The sequence below is a fragment of the Passer domesticus genome, chromosome 14, assembly GCF_036417665.1.
Source record: "Passer domesticus isolate bPasDom1 chromosome 14, bPasDom1.hap1, whole genome shotgun sequence".
NCBI classification, from domain to species: Eukaryota; Metazoa; Chordata; class Aves; order Passeriformes; family Passeridae; genus Passer; species Passer domesticus.
This window is the reverse complement of record NC_087487.1, coordinates 555172-576393: the sequence shown is the minus strand read 5'-3', so window position 1 is coordinate 576393 and position 21222 is coordinate 555172. Positions and strand designations below refer to the sequence as shown.

The following is a 21222-nucleotide window of genomic DNA, read 5'->3' as shown; positions in this document are numbered from 1 at the left end:
GAGTAACTTGGTGGAGCAGTCAGAGATTGGAAATGAATGAGCAAACAGTGCAAATGCCATTCCAATTCACTCCCAGGAACACAGTCCCTTAATGATTTCCTAGAGACATAGTAAGCAACAGAAGCTGAGGATTCTTTGCTCTTGCCACAACTGTTCAGACTCTCTGGACACAGAAAGATGTGAAATGATTAATGTTTGACTGTGAATGCCAGCCTCCTGGAAAGAGGATGGAGATGCTCTTGCTGCTGCTGCCCCACAACAGGAAGATGGTATACATATACATATACATATATATAAACATATATATATATATATATATATATATATATATATATATATATATATATATAAATCTGCACACAAGCTTTATGCTCTGTCACAAGTTGCCCTTTGTTTCTGCAGTACCTGTGGGTGACCAATCCTACACTGAACCCTAAGATGGAAAAACAAACCCGAAACTGATGGATTAGTTCTGAAAGGAGCCTGGAATTGAATGCAGCTCTCTGCAGGCACAGTTGTAATACACAGTCAGTTTTCTAAACTGACATGGCCTACATTAGTAACCACAAAAATGCATATTCCTTGTACTACCCACTTTGGAAAACACCACCACATAACTTAAATACCATTCTCATCTTCCCCAAACTCACTAGCAAATGAATTATTTCGTGTGGAGCAGGGAGAGAAGCTGATATGTCTGGTACTTGAATGCTGCAGTGCTCATGTACCTGCGGGGATGGTGCTCCCAGTTAATTATCTAGCCTTCCTGATCTATGGAAGTTCAATGTGTCTTCAAGACCTTAATGAATCAAGGCTTACTTGGCATTCGTCTTGTGTGTGAGGCTGGTGTTGAACTGTGAACACTGATCTGAACTGAGACTGTAGTACCAGGCCACAATGGCACTCTGCCTGTGTTTTTAAATTGTCTTGCTCTCAACGTGTTCTCTGCAACTGAACTTGGGGCTGGGAAGTGCCTTTTGCAATGTTCATGTGGCATTCAAAGTCATGACCTAATTCACTTCTGTGTGTAAGCACAATATCAGGGTGATCATAATGGTTTTTAATATGTCAGGTCACTTCCCTGTAACACTGTTTTAAAAGCTGTCATTTGAGCCCAGAGGCACTCCCAAGGCACTGTTGTGATTAGAGCTGAAGTACCCATACTGACACAGTGCTCCACAACAAGGACAGACATCCAGAAACCTGCTCTCAGTTGCTATTCCACAGAGGCAATTTATCTGTAAATCAAACATGTGGCACACTTTGCTTCAGATTATCCTCTTGATGCACCAAAGCAGCATCTAATCAGCTTCCACTCTATCAAATACAGATTTGTGTCATAAGTGATGCAGGAAATAACCCACAATCTCACTCTGCCCTCTTACAGAAGAACAGGAACAATCTTTTCTCATGAAGGCCCAAGGTGTTCACTGTACAGAGTAAATACCAGTGCACAGACAGAACTTTGAAACCTCTGGAGGGATTAGAAACACTTTGTCTGTCAAAGATTATCTTACAGTCCTGCAGTACTCTATACAGAACTGCAAGACCAAGCTTGATTATTTGAACATAAGGTGGAAGCAATATATTTTAAGTGCATATTTAAATGGAAGAATTCTTAGAAGAACCCTGGCAAGAAATAGAATAACTTCTTTTACTTTTGGAGAATGTTTACCATTGTGTCATTATAAATGAAAAAATGAGGATTTCTGAAATTCAAGATATTAAAGCTGTATGCCTTAAAATCTTCTCAAAGCTCAACCTAATCAGAGAACTAAGGATTCTGTAATTATATGTAAAAGTCTGTAATTATGTGTAAGAGTTTTACCCAGATTTTCATTCTTGACTGCAGAACTGTGTTAAGACACATTCAGAATTCCTGTTTTGGTTGTTACTCTGCTTACTCAGACAAGTTCTATTGATCTCAAAGAGCTTTGTGTACATATGAAAACTGCTTAAGAGCTGTGAAAGACCACTGATCCTTTGTCTTTAGTTTTAAGCCTCAGGGAATCTGATTAATTCTCCTGAACTTTAATTCTGACATTTTTTGCACTTGTAACTCAAGCAGAGACAGCAACTTGAGAAACTTCAGCTTCCAAAAGAAAAGTCATACCTTTTTTTTGATCGGACACAGATGATTAGCAGGGAAACTTCCTTTCTGGAGCACAAGGGATCATTGAGAGCCCTGTGGGGGCTCAGCCTGGAGGAGGCTGGGGGGAGCTTTCTGCTCTCTGTAACTCCCTGACAGAAGGGTGTAGATAGGTGGGGATCAGGCTCTTCTTCCAGGAAACAAGTGACATGACCAGAGGAAACAGCCACCAGTTGTGTCAAAGGAGGTTCAGGATGGACATCAGGAAGAACTTCTTCACAGAAAAGGTGGTCAGGCATTGGAATGAGCTGCTCAGGGAGGTGGTGGAGTCACCATCCCTGAGGTGTTCAAGAAATGATCATGTGTGGCACTTTGTGCTCTGGCCTAGTTGACAAGGTGGTCAAGACTTAGGCTGGATTTGACGATCTTGCAGGTCCCTTCCAACCTCAATGACTCTGATTCTGTGAAGTTGAAGCCTTCTGTGCCGTGGGCAGTGCTGCAGCCCAAGGAGCTCGGGGTCGGTCAGCGCTGTGCTCAGGCTGCCCCTCGCCTCCTCCACACCTCAGACAAGAGCAGCCAGCCCAGCCTTCCTCAGGAGCTTCCCACATGGCTGAGCTGTTATGAATAGAAAGTTATATTTTTTTTTAGTTTGCAGAGTTAAAAACAAGTCAGACCAGTTGCTGCAAGCTAGTTTCTGCGCTAAGGAGGAGCTCTTCAATTACTGTTAATGGCCGGTGATTAACCATTGTCCCCCTGATGCTGGCCGCTTGCCAGGGAGGGACACCAGGACAGACCCTCCAGGTGAAGAGAATAGGATTGACATCAGAGCCAGTATGCAGATGAGAAATGCATTGCGCCCCGAATTTTTACAGTTTTTACAAGAAAAACCCCTAAAATCACGAGCCAACAAGTGACCTAAGTGACGTCTAAGGATGGGAGCGTAGTCCTGTACCTGCTTGGATTCTTTTTGCTTCTCACCCTAACCTGAAAAGATGTTGATTAAAGAGACGCCCCGGGGTGTTAGACAAACAAGCAGGAATCTGCTACTCTCCTGTGAGGAAGAATCCCCAGCTCTGCCTGCAGACCAGGACAAAGCTGCATCTCCCTCCTCCTCCTCCGTGCCACGCCTGGGAGCAGCGGCGGCGTGGGCAGGACCCGTCGACTTCTCCCGACCTGAGCTGATCCTTCTTAATAAAGGCATTAAAAAGGAGAAAGATCTCCTGCCCATTTATTTCATGGGCCGGTGGACCTGAACGCGCCCCTCAGTCCCCGGCGCGGGCCACAGCTCACACCTCGCTGCCATCGCAGCACCGCCGGCACCGGTGCCACACACGAACACCTGAGGGCTTCCGACAGCGGTGGCGCCGGGCTGTGCTGTGGGTGAGCGGGCGGGGATGAGCGAGAGGCGGTGATGCAGATGCAAACCGCGGGACGCGGGGCCGGGGCTCGGTCCCGCTGCCCCCGAGGGCGCTGAGGGTCGGGACGTGTGCGCCTGCTCCTCCCGGCCACAGGGCGGCGGCAGAGCCGCAGGGCGCAGGGGCGCGGCGCTCTCGGTGGTACCTGAGGTCATCAGGGCGCGACGGCGGCGGGAGCTGTGTGCGGCTGCTCTCGGCGGGCTCCCGGCGGGCTGTTTTCGGACAGACATGACCACACAGGTAGTTAAAAATACAGCGTTAGCTAAGCTGCTTGCTGCCTTGAGGTGTGTGTATGTATGTGTATAGGCTGCTCATGTGTAATATTAATTATTTTTTCTTTCTAGTACGGCATTCTCTTCAAGCAAGAGCAAGGTGAGCAAACGCTAACGGGTGTTGAGCAAGGTTGGTGTTCTGGGATGATGTAAAGTGGATAATGGCAGGTATCCGTGTGAGGAGACCTGGTTATGTTTATATTAGGCATAAATCTGAGTAATTCAGGGGTAGCTGTGCTGCTTTTTCAGCAGTCACGCTGGTCACACAACACATTACATATTTTGGAACAAAGAAGTCGGTGCCACGGCTCTCGGAGCACTCAACCTGAGGAGCAGGGCAGTGTCTATTGCCAGCACTGCAGCTGGCCACTTCAGCATTGCCAAAACTGGCTGTGGTCTTCTGTCAAAAGAAAACACTTGTTTTTTAATTAATGTGCTTATATTCTCTTAGCTCACGATGATGCTATTTGGTCAGTTGCCTGGGGCAAAAATAAAAATGATGGTTCTGAAACAGTGATCTCCGGCTCTTTGGATGATCTGGTAAAGGTCTGGAAGTGGTAAGTGCTCCATATTAATCTGTGTTAGGCCTTGGGGTAGTCAGTGTGGAGCAGCCTTGAATTTCCATAATCTGCAGGGATGTTAGAACAATGGCACACACAGCTGCTTCTTTGAGCAAGTTCATCTCCATTGGTGTGTGCTTTCTCTTGGAGTGGTGGCATGCTGGTGTGCTTTCATTTCAAAAGAATGAGAATCCTTTTGAAAACGCATGTCAGAGAATACTTAATGTACTTCTAAACCAAACAATGAGAAATGCATCTTTTGATGAGACAGTGCATTTGGAGATGTGTATTGTGAAAGAAATAATGGGAATAGCAAGAAAGAGGAAATTGCATCTTCCTTTTTTATTGAAAGAAAGATCCTGATAATCCTTGTGGAAGTGTGCTTTTGCAAGAGGTTATTGTCTCTTGGGCAGAGCAGTGTGCAGGACGTGCTTCCCTCAGGTGATGGGTTTAGCTAGGTTGGGTGACTCTGAAGATGTCAGTTGTGGTGCTGAGCTCACAGGTCAGCCCTGAGCACCCACAGACTGGTGTGTGATGGACATTTTGTGGTGGGATGGCTTCCAAACTCAGCATGACATGCCTGCTTGGCTGGAATGTGGTAAATTATTGGTTTGTCAGCTCTTTGAGTACAGAGAGTTTGTGTGTAGCCCTTCACATTTCGTGGGAGGACTGGATTGCCTGGTGTTGAACCAAGGGAGGAATGTGGATCGTTTGCTTTGTGTGAGGTGGGGATGGTCAGCACCTCCAGCTGTTCCCAACTGGGCTTTTCTTTCCCCTGCACGGAAGGAATGATGAAAAGCTGGATCTGCAGTGGACTCTGGAGGGCCACCAGCTGGGGGTGGTGTCTGTGGACATCAGCCACACGGGTGCCATTGCAGCATCCAGCTCCCTGGACGCCCACATTCGCCTCTGGGACTTGGAGACTGGCAAGCAGATCAAGTCCATAGATGCTGGTCCTGGTAAGACCCAGTGCTGAGCTGGCTCTGCAGGGGAACAGTGTGACTGCCTGGCAAGTACTGGGGGATTGGGGTACACGAGGGGATTAAGGTCTTTGGGGGTTTAATCTTTCCTATCTTTGCAGAAGTCTGAAAGGTTTTATGAACTCAACACAAAGCAGCATCAGACAATTTTATATTTATTTTTACACACTACTACTACTTCTCAGGTACACATAGTTGGCTTTTTGCTGTATGCATAAAGCAGAATGGAAACCAGGTTGCTCTTACACATGTATTGGTAAAGGGATGTTTGGACGATATCATTCAAATGCTTATTCAGACGAATTTACAAAGGAGTTCTGAATGTTCTTCATAACACTGCAGTGGATTTGAGCTGTGCATGTGATTCTTTTTTACCCAGCGTGTCCAGTCCTGAGCAAGCAAGTCAAAACAGCTATCAATGGTAACAATGCTGGTGTTCTCCAAGCTGGAATTCAGCCTAAGGTCTTTTTCCAAGTATTTCATAAGTCCACTGGAAGTCACAAATTTAAGAACAATCTTGCAGTGTTTTAGGCAGTTTAGTATTAAATTTTTAGAAAAAAAACCTGTTGAATTACATTGTGCCAGATAAATACATTGCACTGCTATGAAAAATGATGGGTTTTTCATTCAGTTGCAGGAATGTTATCTGTGTTACATTTGTATATCTGCATTTCTCCTGCATCTTCTGTGCTTTGCTACATACTAGGGTTCATTTTTTCAGTAGTTTCAATCTTTTGGTATCAGGAAAAAAGTAAGAATTTTGACTTAACTGATGCAGTCTTAAAGTCTAAATTTATTGTTACACGAGGGTCTCATAAGGTCAGGGTCTTACCAGAAATGTAATGTTTTACTAAATGTAAGTAAATGGCTCAAAGTACGCTCCATTAATTACATAGAAATGGTAACTTGATGAGCTTGTACACTCTTAGAGGGTTACATCTAAACAGATGCATACAGAACTGACACTTAAATAAGAACCAGGAACAGGATCCAGCTAACTGTTTTTTATTTTTTAATACAGTTGATGCTTGGTCCCTGGCTTTTTCACCTGATTCCCAGTACCTTGCAACAGGAAGTCACGTGGGGAAAGTAAATATTTTCGGTGTTGAAACTGGAAAGAAAGAATATTCTCTGGACACCAGAGGAAAGTTCATCCTTAGCATTGCATATGTAAGAAGCACAACTGATAATTCCTTGTGAGAAATTGCTATTGCTGTAATATGCTGTGAATAGGTATTTTTCTTTCCATCTATCACAATAACAGTAGGTGACAGCCATAGTTCCAAATACAAATTGTGTGACATTTCCCCCCTGCACATCTGGAAAATATATTTGGATCTTGTTTATAGTCTTCAGGATTTTTGGAGCCCAGGTATCTTGCATACATTTGTGAAAAGTTGCCAAGGGAATGTCAGGGCTTACACAGCATAAATACACACAGATGTTGAATCACACTTTTTGTGTTTTATTACAGAGTCCAGATGGAAAATACTTGGCCAGTGGAGCTATAGATGGCATTATCAATATTTTTGATATTGCGACTGGAAAACTTCTGCATACGCTAGAAGGTATGGTTTGGTTATTTGCAGTACCTAAATCTGACCTCATTTCTGACAAAAGTAAAGGATATAATGCAAGTCAGAATAACCCACAACAACCATGGCAAAAGTGAGTTGACGTATTTGTCCATTAGACAATATTTAGTAATTTAGTGCTCTAACCTAAACCATGTAAAATATTAGAGGCAAACTGTAAAGTCAGGCTTTCATCATAAATGCCTTTTTTTTTAAAAGATACAGTCAGTAATGCTTAACTAGATTCTTAAATTGGAGCTCCTTGTATTGCAGAAAAGTACAAGGGAATGAAGCCAAGACAAATGTGTGCTGCCCTGCATATGGTTTTTCTTTTTCTTGCATTATTTGTTCTAAAGCAATTTTTTGCAGGTGTAAAACTAACTGAACATTTTATGTTCTGGAATACATGCATTTTTTCTAACAGATAAATGGGCTTTTAATGTTCATGCAGTTTCTGCCCAATTGTAACCAAAACCCCAACCACTTAAATATGCAATCATACTATAAAACATTACATAATTTCTAATAGAGATCCACAGCTGAAAGAAACCAGACAGTCTGTGTTGCAGACATGCCTTAACATTCACAGCTGAGAATTGCTGTTTCCATTTTCTGTTGTGGGAAGAAGCCTCTAGAGAGAAAGGGGCTTCAGAGGCTGCTCTCTGAGCAGGCAGTGCTGTTGAGGCAGAGCTTGCTGAGCGCTGGTGTCAGTGAGGGAGTGCCAGCCCTGCTCTGTGTCCCTGTGCCTGCAGGCCACGCCATGCCCATCCGCTCGCTGACCTTCTCCCCTGACTCCCAGCTACTCGTCACTGCCTCCGACGACGGCTACATCAAAATCTACGACGTGTGAGTGGGGACTGCCTGCCCTGCAGGACAGCAACTGCTTAGAGAGGCTGATCCTGTGAAACCTAGAGCAAACCCTCGGCTCTCCAGAATTCCTTTCAGCTTTTGGTGTCTTTTTGTGTAATAAATAATCTTAAATAATAAAATACTACATCCTTAGATGGTTTCTGAAAGTGTAGAGGTAGAAGAAAGCTGAGAATTGAAAACAAATTACTTTCCTCATATTTGCCTGTAGGCAGTAAGCAAATTCTTCTATGTATCTGTCCTGTGAGCTTGCGTTCACTCTTCCTAAACATGTGTTCTGTACACAGGAAATTATATTTATGACCTATTTCTGTTGCATCTTGCAATACCTTGGAAGACCCTGGGGAGGAAATGGCCCTGTTTCAGTGGCCATTCCCTTCAGTGGCTTCACCCCCTAAACCTGCGTTGCTTTTTGTCTTCCAGTCTATCTTCTTAGTGACTTCTTTTTATGTTAACTATTTGAAATGAAATTACTTTGTTTCAAATAGTTTTCATAAAATCTGCTGTAACACCAGTTCAGCTTGGATGAACAAATGTCCAGAAGTCACCTTCCATTGATCCATTCTTGATTGCACTAGCCAGAATATATTCCTGTTGCTTTTTCCCTGGAATTCACAAAGCAAATGTTAATGTGTTCTTTCCACAGGCAACATGCAAATTTGGCTGGCACATTAAGTGGTCATGGATCCTGGGTTTTAAATGTAGCATTTTGTCCTGATGATACCCATTTCGTTTCCAGGTATTGAGGATTTTTAATTGTTTATGATTACTGAAAAAAAAAAAGACGTGTGTACAAATTGCAGTGGGATCTGTAATGAAGTAACATAAAATTTAAAGGCTCGAGCCAATCTGTGATGTGATATCAGCTGTAGTGAGAACATTTTACAGAGTAAGTCATACCATTGCTGTGTAGTTCCTGACAAGTGAAAAACACAACCTAAGAGAATGGCAGTTTGATTGTAAATAGCTGAAAACTTGCTGTTGAATAAAGAATTACAACCTAAACTAGTAGTACCTTAATCTATTTGAACTTTAGTATTAATTCTTAAAACAGTTGAGGCAGCTGGGGGCCCAAGTATATGTAACAGGAATTTCCTTATCCAAAGAGCTTACCTCAGAGAATTTTTTGGCCAAAATGGCAGTCTTCATTTTCACATTGCAGATGTTGGAATTGTAAATTTATTTTAAAGGTGATGAAACCTGGCAGAAGATGCAGTCCTTTGCCACTTCATCCCTGTATTTGATAGGCGAAAGAGGGTTTCTTATGTCTCCCATATGAGACCCTTTAATGTTTGCATTAAACTTCAGTTAATGTATTAATTTAAATATTAATCAGGATTATTTTTCTTTTAGTTCATCTGATAAAAGTGTGAAGGTTTGGGATGCTGGAACAAGGACCTGTGTCCATACTTTTTTTGACCATCAAGATCAGGTATGCCTGCTATTCCTTGAGTCATCACATTCCCAGGAGAGCTTGTGTAGTTGTGCATGTTTGAGCTTCACCTTGGTGCTGCAGCTCCACGCTTGCAGTAATGCAACTTCAGCCTGCTATAATGAAAGTTTAGAAGTTGTGGTTATTCAACACTTAATATTGAACTAGTACTCCCAGGTGCATGTACTCCCTGATCTCTTCCAAGTAATTAACATTTTTTCAGGCCCAAATAATGGCAATCCTGAGTGGCCTAAGTCTCACCAGACTCTATTTGTTACTTTTGTCTCTAGTTTTACTTATTTCTGTGACTAACACAGCATGTGCATGTGTAAGGGTGGAAATACTTATTTAAAAGGATAGAATTACTTAAACAGATGCTTGAAAGCAGCCTGGGAACTTGGGTGTTTTTCTTCCTTCAGTGTCTGTAATACTGTGGGTTTTTAATTTATTGTTCAGTGATAGCTACCTGTGAGGGAAGGAGTTAGGTTTCTACCCATTTACTCTTTATTCTGTTTATCACCTAACATTTGGACAATGTTATATTTTAATGGACCACTGATCAAGAAACAAAGGATATTCTTCCAGACTTTATTTGAATATTTTCCTCCATAGTACTACTTTTTTGCTGGTAACCTTCTTTTCAGTTACCTATAGTTATGGGGGTTTTAATATTGAAGTACCAAGTGGGACTTGATTTCCCCTGTTGTTTAGCTGTTGGGTTTGATCTCAGTCTGTGGCAAACAGACAGGGAATGCTGGGTTTGGGTACTAATGCAAAACAGTGTACAAGATTGCCCAGAACATACTGTTGTCAACACACCCATTCTGCATTTCACATTAATGTGCTGGGTAACCTTCACCCTTCCTGATGTCATTCTGATGGAGGTGGGTGTCAAGTAAGAGCTTGTGTAATGTCTTAGATCAGAGGACTGACCTGAACTTTTCTAAGTCTTCTCTGAAAAAGCTCAAGGATAAACCCAGTCATTCTTCAGTCTGTCATGATATCTCAGTCTGCATGAAAAATCCTTCCTCTCTTCCTTTCCTGCACTATAAAATACTATTTTCAGAAAGGGCTGCAAGATGGGCAAGAGTGAAAATGCTTGGGTTATTTATGCAAACTGGGGCAAGCACTTTTCAGCCTGACTCTGGCTAGTGCAAGTAACAGTCAGTGGGAGTGGCTGCAGGAGCTCATCAGGCTCCTAGAGGGCACTGCTTCGGCAGCCTTAGTTGCTGGTGAAGCAGAAGCCAGAACTACACCAGTTCTAATCAGGTGACTTTTCAATAATCTTTCCTCTACTGCCTGTAATAAATATTACTGCCACAAAGATTCTTTTTTCTTTGTCCTCTCTGGATAAACTTGCATATGTCTTATTTACAGGTTTGGGGAGTGAAATACAATGGAAGTGGGTCCAAAATTGTGTCTGTTGGTGATGACCAAGAAATTCATATTTATGACTGTCCAGTTTAAATGTCTTGACTTAGATACTTCAGTAAATGTCTTGTAGCAGTTTCAAGGGACTGCTACTGTCCTATGTAATTTTTTTGGTATGATAAAAGTGTTCATACTGATCTGCAAAACCAGATCCAATTTTGATTTTGCTTAGCATGAGAGAAAAAACTTACTTTTTTAAAATAAAAGCTACAGCTCCAAGTCCTTGTGTCTAATTCTTGGGAAAAAAGTATTTTTGGAAATAGATAGTCATGGGTGAAGTAACTGCTCAGTTAATCACTCCTGCCTTTAAACATAAATAGACCAGAGCTGGAAAGCATGGGCTAAGTGTTACAGCAGCTATTTTAGCAGAAGGAAATGACCGAGGCTGTATTACAGACATGGGAAAGGACAGCTGAGCTAGTCCTGATGCTAGACTAGTGAGTGCAAGAGGATCACTTAAGCTGAACACCTGTTTCAGCAATTGTGTGGTACGTGGATATAGATCATTCATCATGGTTTAATTTCACTAAAGGGGACCACTTGTTTCTAACCCTGACTTAATACAAACACTGCCAGCAAATAGGTAAAATGGAAAAAAGCTTTAATAGGATTGCTGTTCTGTGGTATCACATACCTTACAAAAGAGCAGCAGTATACCCAGTGCAGGTGGTTTTGGTTTATTCATTTTAGTTAAGGCACAAGTATACAATGCCTAGGAGGAAGTAAAAACCCTTTCTAGGGAAGGCTGAAATACAAAGCTTGAGCTTCTGAAAGGTCAAACTTTTATTTGCAAGTATTTGCTTGTATGTAACACATTAGAGGACAGCTTGTAACCTTAGGTCACACACACATAAGCAGGTGAAGGAATGCTACTGTAAACCCACAAAACACAGGAAGAGGGGGCTACGAGGCAGAGAGGAGGGCATGCACAAAATGGTTCCAAAATACAAAATGAGGCAGGTGTGAGTGGTGCAGCTAACACAAATAATCTAGACTAGATGACAGGAGTCTGAGTTTAGAAGAACTTGTTTAAATAAAGGGGGGTCCAGAATGGCTTGGCAAGTACAAGAGAAGCACAAGAAAAGGTGAAGTACTATTTATTAGAAGTTATTCTGCTATGTTTTATTCTATGAAATTAATCTTCCAGTATGAAAGTATTTACATAAGACACTCCACTTAGCCTCTATCAATATTGCCAGTCTTATAGAAATAGCACAGGTGAATAAATTGAGAACCTTCACAGCAAGGAAAATGCATACCAACTCAGTTGGTTCTCAGCTGTATGACATTTGCTTTATATAGAAAGACTACGAGAACGCAATATAAATTAGTTACAAAAAGGTGATACTGACAGCGCAGCAACTCAATTTGCTGAACACAAAACTCACAAGCAGTGGCTATTACAGCCATGCAGTTTTCATTGTGAAAATTTACATCTTAGATGACATCTGCTCCACCTTGCTTTAAGATGCCTGACATTGTACGCCTGTTCTTGGACCCTCCTCATCTTCTTCATATGCTTCTCCTGCACTGTTACGGTAGGTTTGCTCATTGGGATCAAAATCTTCAAGGTCTACCTGATCCATCTCATCTGTAACCATAACATCTTCTCGTGAAGGAAGCAGAGCCTCCAGCAGAGGCAGTTTCTCCCTTGGGAGCCAGTAGTGCTCTGGAAACTGGACCTGCAGTTTTAAATGTTTTGTAAAATTAGTATTTATTCATGTGCAAAGATGAGTATATTGGCTACAGAAAAGCATACAGCTTACCAAAAATTGTATGATCAGGCTGCCTTTGTCCATTGGAGATTTGTAGACAGGCATCCCTTCGTTGTAGACACACTTTAGGTCACCATGTTTTATCACTTCACCTATGGAGGCAAGAGCTGTAAGTGGGCTGCTGTGATGGGACAGCATTTCACAGCCACACAGGCAGGGCTGTACACTGTGTTCTCACAGCACCTCAAGGAGACTGTAACCAATTCACAAGACCTAAACCCAAGCTTTTCACAACTAAGGCCATTTAGACTATTTCCTCTGCTATAAGAGAAATCAGCTTTTCTTGGCTGAATGAACAGATAATTTAGTAGAATTAAGATTCTTTCCTCTAAGCTATCCACCAACTGGAGCTGAGGTTTATGAAGTATTTGACAGCTTTAGGTATAACTGAATGTTTCAGAAAGAGTAACAACAACAAAGAACCAACTAAACTGAGCAACTGCCTCATGAACCTGTTGCATTCATCTGGTTAGGAAAAAAAACCCCAAAACAAGTAGAACAATCTTCCCCAAAAAGTCCAGTCCAGGTACAATTAAACAAACAAGCAGTTTACATAGTGTTAGTAGTCTTAACGACCTACCTGGCCTAGTAGATATGACAAGAACTCTGTTGTCCAGAGTTTCAATTGTCTTTCTGAAACCACATAAGGCCTCTGAGAGTTGAATTCTCATTTTTGTGATTAAGTCATGCCCTCGTCTCTGAAAGACACTGTGATCCTTTTGATCAAGGACAATTATAACATCACCAGGCTCCAAATCAGGCTCCTGGTCGCCTTCTCCATGAAATACTATCTTCTGACCATCTTTCATACCTGAAGAAAAGAAACCCATTTATTCTCTGCAGAACTATAGACTAGTATTGACTATTATTTGGGAACCAGTACAAATACGCAGTTCTTACCTTTATCAACATGAACTTCTATGATCTTTTTCTCTCTTACAACCTTACAGCCATTGCAGTTGTCACATCTGTCTTTTGGATTTATTCTTTCACCTTGGCCTTTGCATTCTGGGCACACAGTCTGGATTTGCTGCACCATGCCAGGTCCAATCTGCTGAACTATAACTTGCATCCCTCTTCCTTTACACACAGGACATTTTTCTACTGCCCCTCTCTTTCCGCCATAACCTTTGACAAAAGAGTTAAATTAGTCTCAAAAAATTAAGAGCAGTCAGGCCGGAACTCACTGACTTTAAGAGCATACTTAGGGTAACTTAAGAGTAGTTCAGTAATGGAACTTAGCTGCCATCACAAACATACCCCACAAGCTGGTGGTTTCTACAAATAAAATGTTTACACTGCTTATTGTATTAGCCTCTGCCCCACCCACCAGTAACTCCTGGTTTCCAAGGCACTGTCCGCATCCCAAATTCAAAACATAAACATTCCATTAATACTTGGAAAAGAATCTGCTTACAAAATATTTAACAGAGTACTAAGATATAAAGACTTATTAAAATTTACATCAAGAGGACCAGTCTAGGGAGTACTTAATAACTGTAAAATTAGTAGCATAACACAAGCTAGTCTTCCACCCACAGCAATTAAAGAAGTTTTACGGAATAAACATTTACATCCAAGTTCTGGGTGAAGATCACGTTAATTTAGGTTCCCCCTAATTGCAACTCAACAGTTTTAGTTTGCAATTAGAACAATCACTTTGTGACACTGTCATTGAGAGACTTACTTTCGGATAAGCCTAAGTAAGAATTAAATACCCTGGCAGACTTTCAGGGATCAGGGAAAGAATGAAGACACAGAAAAGTAAGAAAGCCTTCAGTCTTTCTCAGCCTCAGACAATCCACACCAACAACTCAAAGAGGGTTTTGCAACCACTACTTGTTTTTTTACCTTCACACTTTGCACAAATAACATTCTTTTGCAGTGCCAGTTTCCTTGTAATGCCATTATATAGATCTTCAAGAGATACACCTAACTGGTGCACCACATTTTTGCCTTTAGAAAAACAAAAGGGAAGTATTAATATTTGTTCAACTTTTGTGAAGACAAAAGCTTTTTGTTCATGCACAGTCTCATTGAAGAAATGCAGAGTTCATTCCAAACTTTGAACACAACTCGGCCCCCTTAAAAGCATGTGCAATTCCATCAGCTTCCACTAAGCTCCACCCATTTATTTCTGAACATAAAAGTTGAGCTGTAATTAAGCAAAGCCACCCTATCCCTGCTCTTACTCCTAATTTTATAAGCTTAACTGAAACAGCAAGATGCAAGGACACTACCAGCTTCAGATCTGTCAATTTAGAAGTTGCTATTTATGCCTGCCTCTGAATTTCCATGCCACTTCATAGCATAATTTCAGTGATTTTACAGCAAGTTACTACTTGCTCTTTTAACAGGCATTGGGCATGGAAAAGACAAAAATTATATCATGCTTTTGGCAGCACACTCTACTCAGTTTCATGTCATTTCTCCCAAATATTTTAACGGGATTTAAAATTACTGAAGTTTAAGTTGATGGTGTCCTTTGAAGCAAGTTGCCCAAAAGCTTATGAGCAAGTGAGGCACAGATTTGGATAAAAGGTAACTTAAACAAGTCTAAATCAACTGCTGACTTACTGATGTTTCCCCCTCCCCTACAGACTACCCATTCCCCCTTCAACAAAAAATAAATAGAACTTAGCAGAAAGATGGCTATGGCTAAGCCATGTTATCTACTTTATTAGACTCATAATGCTAGAGTAACTAGAAAAATCATAATTTACTCATTCTATTGTTGCAACAAGTAATATCCACACTATGTGCACTCAGCAGAACAGCAGTACCATAGCACAGGTGTTTTATGCTTAAGTGCATGGTTAGCGTTTCTAGAACTTGTTTAGAACTGTGTACCTCTTCTCTCTCTATTCATTCGGCCTCCACCACCAAAGAACATGTCAAAGATGTCCATGGGTGAAGAGAAGCTGCCGCCACTCAGGCCTCCTTCTTTAATAGCCTGCTCCCCACCCTGGTCATAGAGGTCCCTTTTCTTTGGGTCCGACAGAACTTCATATGCCTGGGATATAAGTTTAAACTAAAAAGAAAAAAGAAGCTCTGAACAACTATGACCAAGAGGAAAAGTAGCCCTCTCATATACAACTCCATCTACAGATCAAGCCACTGCAACACCCTCTTGTAGCATTTGTTTCCAAAAGGGAACTCCCTGGGTAGCAGACTATTATAGTACACTTTTGTCACCACCCCTTTCCTCCCTCTCCCCCCTCCTCCCATGTTTTAAGTGGGCTTAATTCAGTCACATCCATCTTACAAATATATACCAACTACATTTTGCTGATTGTAGTAGTCACAGCAACCATTATAAACTCTAACAAGTCCATTTAGAAAGAAATATGGTACTATCCCTAAAATCCTGCAGGTGCACAACTGCTCATGGCCACAGCAGAGCTAGTCAGCCTAGAGCTACACAGGGATCCTCCATGCCTGCTGAACTGGTACATCCAGCTACAGCAGAGATTGATGTGACAAGGCACTGGTGTTGCTTACTCATCACAAACACAAGGACTTAGATACAAATCAAAACAATTAAAGAATTTTCTTAAATAGCTCTGAAAAGTTTCCAGTATTTTACTATTACTGGAATGACCACTTCAATTTTAAGTTTCATTTACTCATGGCCATGTAAAGTGGTGGAAGCAAAAAAAGCAGGCCCGAAATAAAAGCAAAAAAGGTTGACGAAAAAAATAAGAGCAGAAAAGGTTGCCTTTGAATAGGCTACTGTTGGAGATCTGTAAATTAGTATTCTAGAGACTAATGTAAGGTAGGTATGGACCTTCTATTACTATATTAATGTATTAGTAGACCAGCTTTTAGATAAACAAACCCATCATTCATATTTTTCCTAATTCTCTAACTGTGGTGCTCATTTATCATCCAAGTCAACCCAGGCAGCTGAGCGTGTCCGTGCTGATAGCATGTAAAATAGTTCTCTTGTAAGCAGTCCACCCATGTACAGCCCAGTGATTTCCCAGGTATAGTTACCTTGGACATCTGCATTAACATTATTCTGTGAGGTAAAACCATCCTGTTCAGGAGCACAAATCCATCCAGCACAACAGTGCTGGCAGCTGGATCCACTACCAGCCTTTCCAACGTCTGACAGCACCGTGGCCACAGACACACTAGAAATCCTTCCAGCTTTGCCTGTTTTAACCAGCACCTCTAAGGACGATCTTCCACCGTAACTACGGGGAAACTAGTATGCGCCGCATCCAAAAAAAAAAAGAAGTGCTGCATCCCCTTTGCCACGGCTGGCTCGTAAGGCCTGCTGCCAGGCTCACAGATCCGAGCAGAGACCTGGAAGCAGGGGAGCCTTCGCGTACCGGCACTGCGCTCCAGGAAGGGCAAAGCAGGACCTGCGCTAGGACTGAGCGCACGCCGGATGGAACAGCGGCCTGCCCGTGGGGACCCGCGGTGCTCCCGCGGGCGGCCCTGCGCCAGCCTCCGGCTCTCCCTGCAGCGCGGCCCGCTCCGCAGCCCGGCGGCACCTGCGGCGAGCCCGGCTCGGCCCGGCCCGGCCCGCGCAGGGGCCCCCGGAGCGCGGCCGCCTCACGGTGGCCCACAGGCCTCGGCCCAGCCCCGACCCCGCGTACCCGCTCGCCCTCGCTGGGGTTCTTGTCGGGGTGGTACTTCAGCGCCAGCTTGCGGTAGGCGCGCTTGATCTCCTCGGAGGAGGCATTGGGCTTCACCTGCAAGATGTCGTAGTACTCCGTCTCCTTCACCATGGTGGGTGCCTGTGGGAGGACGCGGCACGTTACCCTCGGGTTACCCCCGCCTTATCCCGCCCCGCCGAGGGCCCGCGCTCACCCCCGCGGCCGCTCCGCCGCACAAACCAGCGCTACTGCCGCCACCCCCTCAGCGATCTCCGCGGCCCCGCCTCTTCCGCGGCCTTTATAGGAGCCCCGGCCGAATCTTCTGGAATGACGCCGCGCGTGACGTCACGGGGCTGGAACGGTCTAGAACGGCGCTGCGTGACGTCACCGGCGGTGCGCGCGGGGAGGAGCCTGGGGCCGGGCCGGGCGCTCCGCGTTTGATTTGGGGCGGGCTCGCTCCCCTCACGGCTCGGGCTGTGCCGCTGGGGCTCCCCCGGGGCCGGGCCTGGCGTGCCCCGAGTACACCTCACACAAACTGTGCTCGGGCAATGCAGTACCGAGGAGCTGGCATTGGATGGGAGCTGTACATTTTTAACTCTGCTAGCGTGGTAATGCACGTCTTTTCTTTCTTCTTTGTTGCATTTAGATTTACATGTAATCCTATTTTTCAATAAAAGTTACAAAATAATAATTTTATTATATGGAAGCTTTAGGTGCGCTTTCCATTACGGTAAAAATGCAACTATTCTGTGGAGCTAAAAATACATTAAAAACTACCCTATATTTTGTATCTTTGTATTGTAGACACAGTCTGTTGAGTCTAATTTAGAAAGCTTCTGCCTGGGTCAGCTTTAGACAAACCTAAACCAGCCCGGCAGGGGTGAGGGGTCCTGCCTGAGCTGGGAAATCCTTTAATTCGCCTCTGGGAGAGGCGGGTGAGCACCCTGGTGCAGCCTGCCCCACGCTCTGTGTTAGATCTTGTTCTGGTTCATTAGTAGATGGCTTTCTTCATGCCTTGTTCCTCAGTATTTTGGGCCCTTTCAGTTATTTGGGCTAATGTTGTACCCCTGCTCCATATCTGTTATTTGCCTTTTCCTCAAGCCAGCCTGCCTGGAGCAGGCTTGGAAGCTGGGCTAGTTTTCATCTTTCTCCAGGTAACCAAAGATCCTCAAATAATTATTTATTGCTCAGGGGAAAAGAGATAACTGGTACTTGTGTGGATCTGAGCATATTTTCCTAAAATATGGCAACTTAATACTGAAAAATCTCAAGTAAAAAATACAGAAAAGCTGCATGAAATGAGAACAGATTTTGCTCAAACGTGAGTTGAGTAGGAATGTTTACAAGCTGCCTTTTTATTCCAGGAAACAGTTCCTTATTCCTGGGAATAGTTTATGAAAGCAGAACATCTCTGGTGATTATGATAACCCAAAGGTTCCAGTGCCCTGCCCTGCCAACCACAGCCCAGGTAAAGAGTCAGGATGGCTGAAGGAGAGGGTCCTGTTGTGTTGTGTAACGGTGGGAAATGGGGAAAAAGAAAAAGATCCAGATGAAAATTCGTCATCATTTAGAGCTCTGGTGATACTATAATGAACTTCCTACTGTATTTCAGGTAAATACTATTAGAAGATTGAATTAATGCAATCTACTTATATTCAGCATGTAAATTTACATAAGGGGGAGCAAATTACAGGAAATCAACAGAAAATATCAATGAAAGGAACAGTTCAAAACCACAAGAAAGAAATCAGTGTTGGTAACTATTATTTTCTCCAGGTATAACTATCAGCAGCTGAGCATGTAAATCTATGTTTTGCAATTGTGAAATTATATTGACAAGTAAATACAGGAACTCTTCTCTAGAAATATTTATGGTAAGTTACTCCATAAACTTGTAGGCCAAGAACTAAATATCTCCTTTTTAAGGCAAAGAAAAGGTTTATTCTCATAATGGCCTCCACCTTAAAGATAAATTAGCTATAATCTGTTGTTCTGAACATAATACTTCCTTTTAAAAAGAAACAATAAATTGGTTTATAGCTTTGTAGTAGCTGAATGATTTAGTAGATGAGACGCTTTCTAAGCACATAATGACTTTTAGAGATCCATTTTTAGTATGTCATAAAAACTGTATATAATTTCTGTGAGTAGAAATCCTCATGTAGGGTTGTGTAGATACTGGTAAATATAATAAGAACTCACACTGGTGGATGGTTTCTTACTGTTAACATTTGTTACATGCAATAACAGCCAAAAACTTGGTTGGTTTAGATCTTTAGTTAACAGGATTGAGCCTCCTACATTGTTTACTTTCTTTTTATAAGGGAGCCTTACCAGGTTATGTTTACATTCATATACAGCATTTGTTTTCTCCATCTTTGGTTCCAGTTGGTACAATCAAATAGTTATTTATTCAAAGAATTAGTGGGAATAGTAGGAAGGGTTGGTGTTTGAGATTATAAAACCAGGAGAGATACCACTCAGTGGATATTCGTTGCATCATCACATGCATGTCCTACATCACTGTTGTCTGAGTGCTGCAGTCATTCTGATACCCGAGGGGAATACAGTCCTGTAGCTGTCTGAAGCAAGACACTTCCTATTTATCAATACTTTCTTTGTATTTCTGGAACAGAGTTAGAATCCTCAGCAGATGGTTTTGTCATGATCAGTAATAAATGTGAAACAGCCTTTACACGTGCAGACATATTTCTCAGCAATTACAGTCGTGGTTCCTTAACCAGCCTGGGGATCAAGGGTGTGTATGCCCAGCTCTGTTTCTTGTGGTGCACACCTTGCCTCCTAAAGTTTGTGGTTGTTGCTAATCAGCAGTTGCTTGCCCATTTTTCAGATGAACAGCTCATTTCTTTTGCTGTTCTTTCCCTTTCTTCCTTCCTGCCACATGTAACATGAATCACCTTGTTGCCTTTTTCTTGCCCAGTATCAAATTTGCATGTGGGTGTCAACAGGAAAACAAGTGGAGAATTTCTGTTCTGTGATGGGAGGCAGGAATGGACTGGGAATGGGGAGTAATTAGATCTGGAGCCTGTTTCATTTAGCCACCAGAGGACTCTGGTTCTGAAACAGGTTAGCACAGAACAGGAGTTAAAACTGCACCCCCTGACCTTGGGACTGTGCAGCATCTTTATATCCTACAAGAATTAGGCATTTATCTTTTAATCCCATTATATGAACTATTACTAGAATCTGCTTGTTTGCATTTCTTTTATCTGGCTGTATTGCTAGTTATCATTCTTGTTGAAGGAAGGATTCTGGAGACAGTTAAGAGAGCAATCTGCTGAACTGCAGCTGCAGCTTCTTGCAGCACCCATGATTTTTGTAAAGTATCAAAAAAACCCCATTTATTACAAACACCATGAAAAAAAAGTCAGGAATCTAAGGAACTGTGTCTGTTTTCAGCCATACTAAATTTGCTTAAACAGCTTCAGTATTTCCTCTGTAAGGTGAAATTAGAATCACAGCAGACTTTCCGTTGTGCTGAGCTGGATTCTTTCTAGCATCCAGATCTCAAAAGTTAGCACAATTTCTACAAATTTCTTAGGAAAATATCCTTTAAATAATATTTTTAAGCTATGATTTTTAGCCTTATTAAAAATGTTTGTTAAACAATAAAGTGTGACAGTTTCATTTAATGAACCTTTAATGGCCCTGGGCCCATAATTATTATACAAAAAAGATATTTTTCTACAGAAACAAACTGTTAGAAAAATCTTTTTGCTATAGATGAAAAGTAAAAGATCCGTATCTCTAGGAAAAATGTAAATGATGGCATTTGTTTTGAGCTATTTTAGGGTAGTGTGTAGTGAGTAACTAGCAGTCACAGGTTTGTCTAATCTGAATTCCTGCATTAGAAATAAATTAGTATTAAAAGCATATGTGAGTTTAAAAAGTTGTTGCTTGCCTGGAGCTTTCCATTCTGCAGTCTGCCCTCAACATCATCTCCTTGGCCCAAGGTAGGTAAATTGATTGATCCTTAAGGTGTGTGTTGAGACTTACTTGTTTAGTGAGATTTAATGGAAGCTTTGCCACTGTAATCTTTGAGGACATGTTTGGAATTAGAATTTTGCATAAACCCTGAAAACTACTCTCACTTAGTAGATCTGTAGAGTTTAATTATTTTTTAACTTTAGCTAAAATGTTTTAGACACTGAGTGAAATTTTTAATTTTATGAGAAAGTAGGAAAAAGAGCTGTAGATAA

The 21222-nt window shown here is 42.2% G+C and overlaps 3 protein-coding genes across 6 annotated transcripts in view; 2 read left to right on the top strand and 1 right to left on the bottom strand.

The window, feature by feature from the left end:
• Window positions 1-3612: 3612 nt before the first annotated feature.
• Window positions 3613-10839, top strand: SKIC8 (SKI8 subunit of superkiller complex). The gene is made up of 10 exons (XM_064388896.1): window positions 3613-3744; window positions 3849-3876; window positions 4228-4333; window positions 5123-5295; window positions 6338-6486; window positions 6791-6884; window positions 7643-7736; window positions 8404-8496; window positions 9111-9189; window positions 10567-10839. The coding sequence occupies exons 1-10, from the start codon at window positions 3733-3735 to the stop codon at window positions 10654-10656; spliced, it is 918 nt and encodes a 305-aa protein (XP_064244966.1). The 5' UTR covers window positions 3613-3732; the 3' UTR covers window positions 10657-10839.
• Window positions 10840-11204: 365 nt separating this feature from the next.
• DNAJA4 (DnaJ heat shock protein family (Hsp40) member A4) lies at window positions 11205-17362 on the bottom strand. Of its 3 annotated transcripts, none has more exons than XM_064388889.1 (8): window positions 17243-17362; window positions 17003-17143; window positions 15246-15426; window positions 14247-14351; window positions 13296-13523; window positions 12976-13206; window positions 12387-12487; window positions 11205-12302 (listed from the first exon to the last, which is right to left on the bottom strand). In XM_064388889.1, exons 2-8 carry the CDS (start codon window positions 17132-17134, stop codon window positions 12084-12086), a joined length of 1197 nt encoding a protein of 398 aa, XP_064244959.1. In that variant the 5' UTR covers window positions 17135-17143; window positions 17243-17362; the 3' UTR covers window positions 11205-12083. The 3 variants fall into 3 exon arrangements, with proteins under 3 accessions (XP_064244959.1, XP_064244958.1, XP_064244960.1); XM_064388888.1 differs by having other exon boundaries at window positions 17217-17350; XM_064388890.1 differs by lacking the exons at window positions 17003-17143; window positions 17243-17362 and adding an exon at window positions 16392-16927.
• A 110-nt stretch (window positions 17363-17472) lies between these two features.
• The window catches only part of ACSBG1 (acyl-CoA synthetase bubblegum family member 1), a 43891-nt gene continuing 40141 nt past the window's right edge, over window positions 17473-21222 (top strand). For both annotated transcript variants that reach the window (XM_064388871.1, XM_064388872.1), the window contains exons 1-2: window positions 17473-17610; window positions 18367-18470. The gene's annotated coding sequence lies outside the window, so the exon portion shown is untranslated. The remainder of the gene's footprint in view (window positions 17611-18366; window positions 18471-21222) is intronic.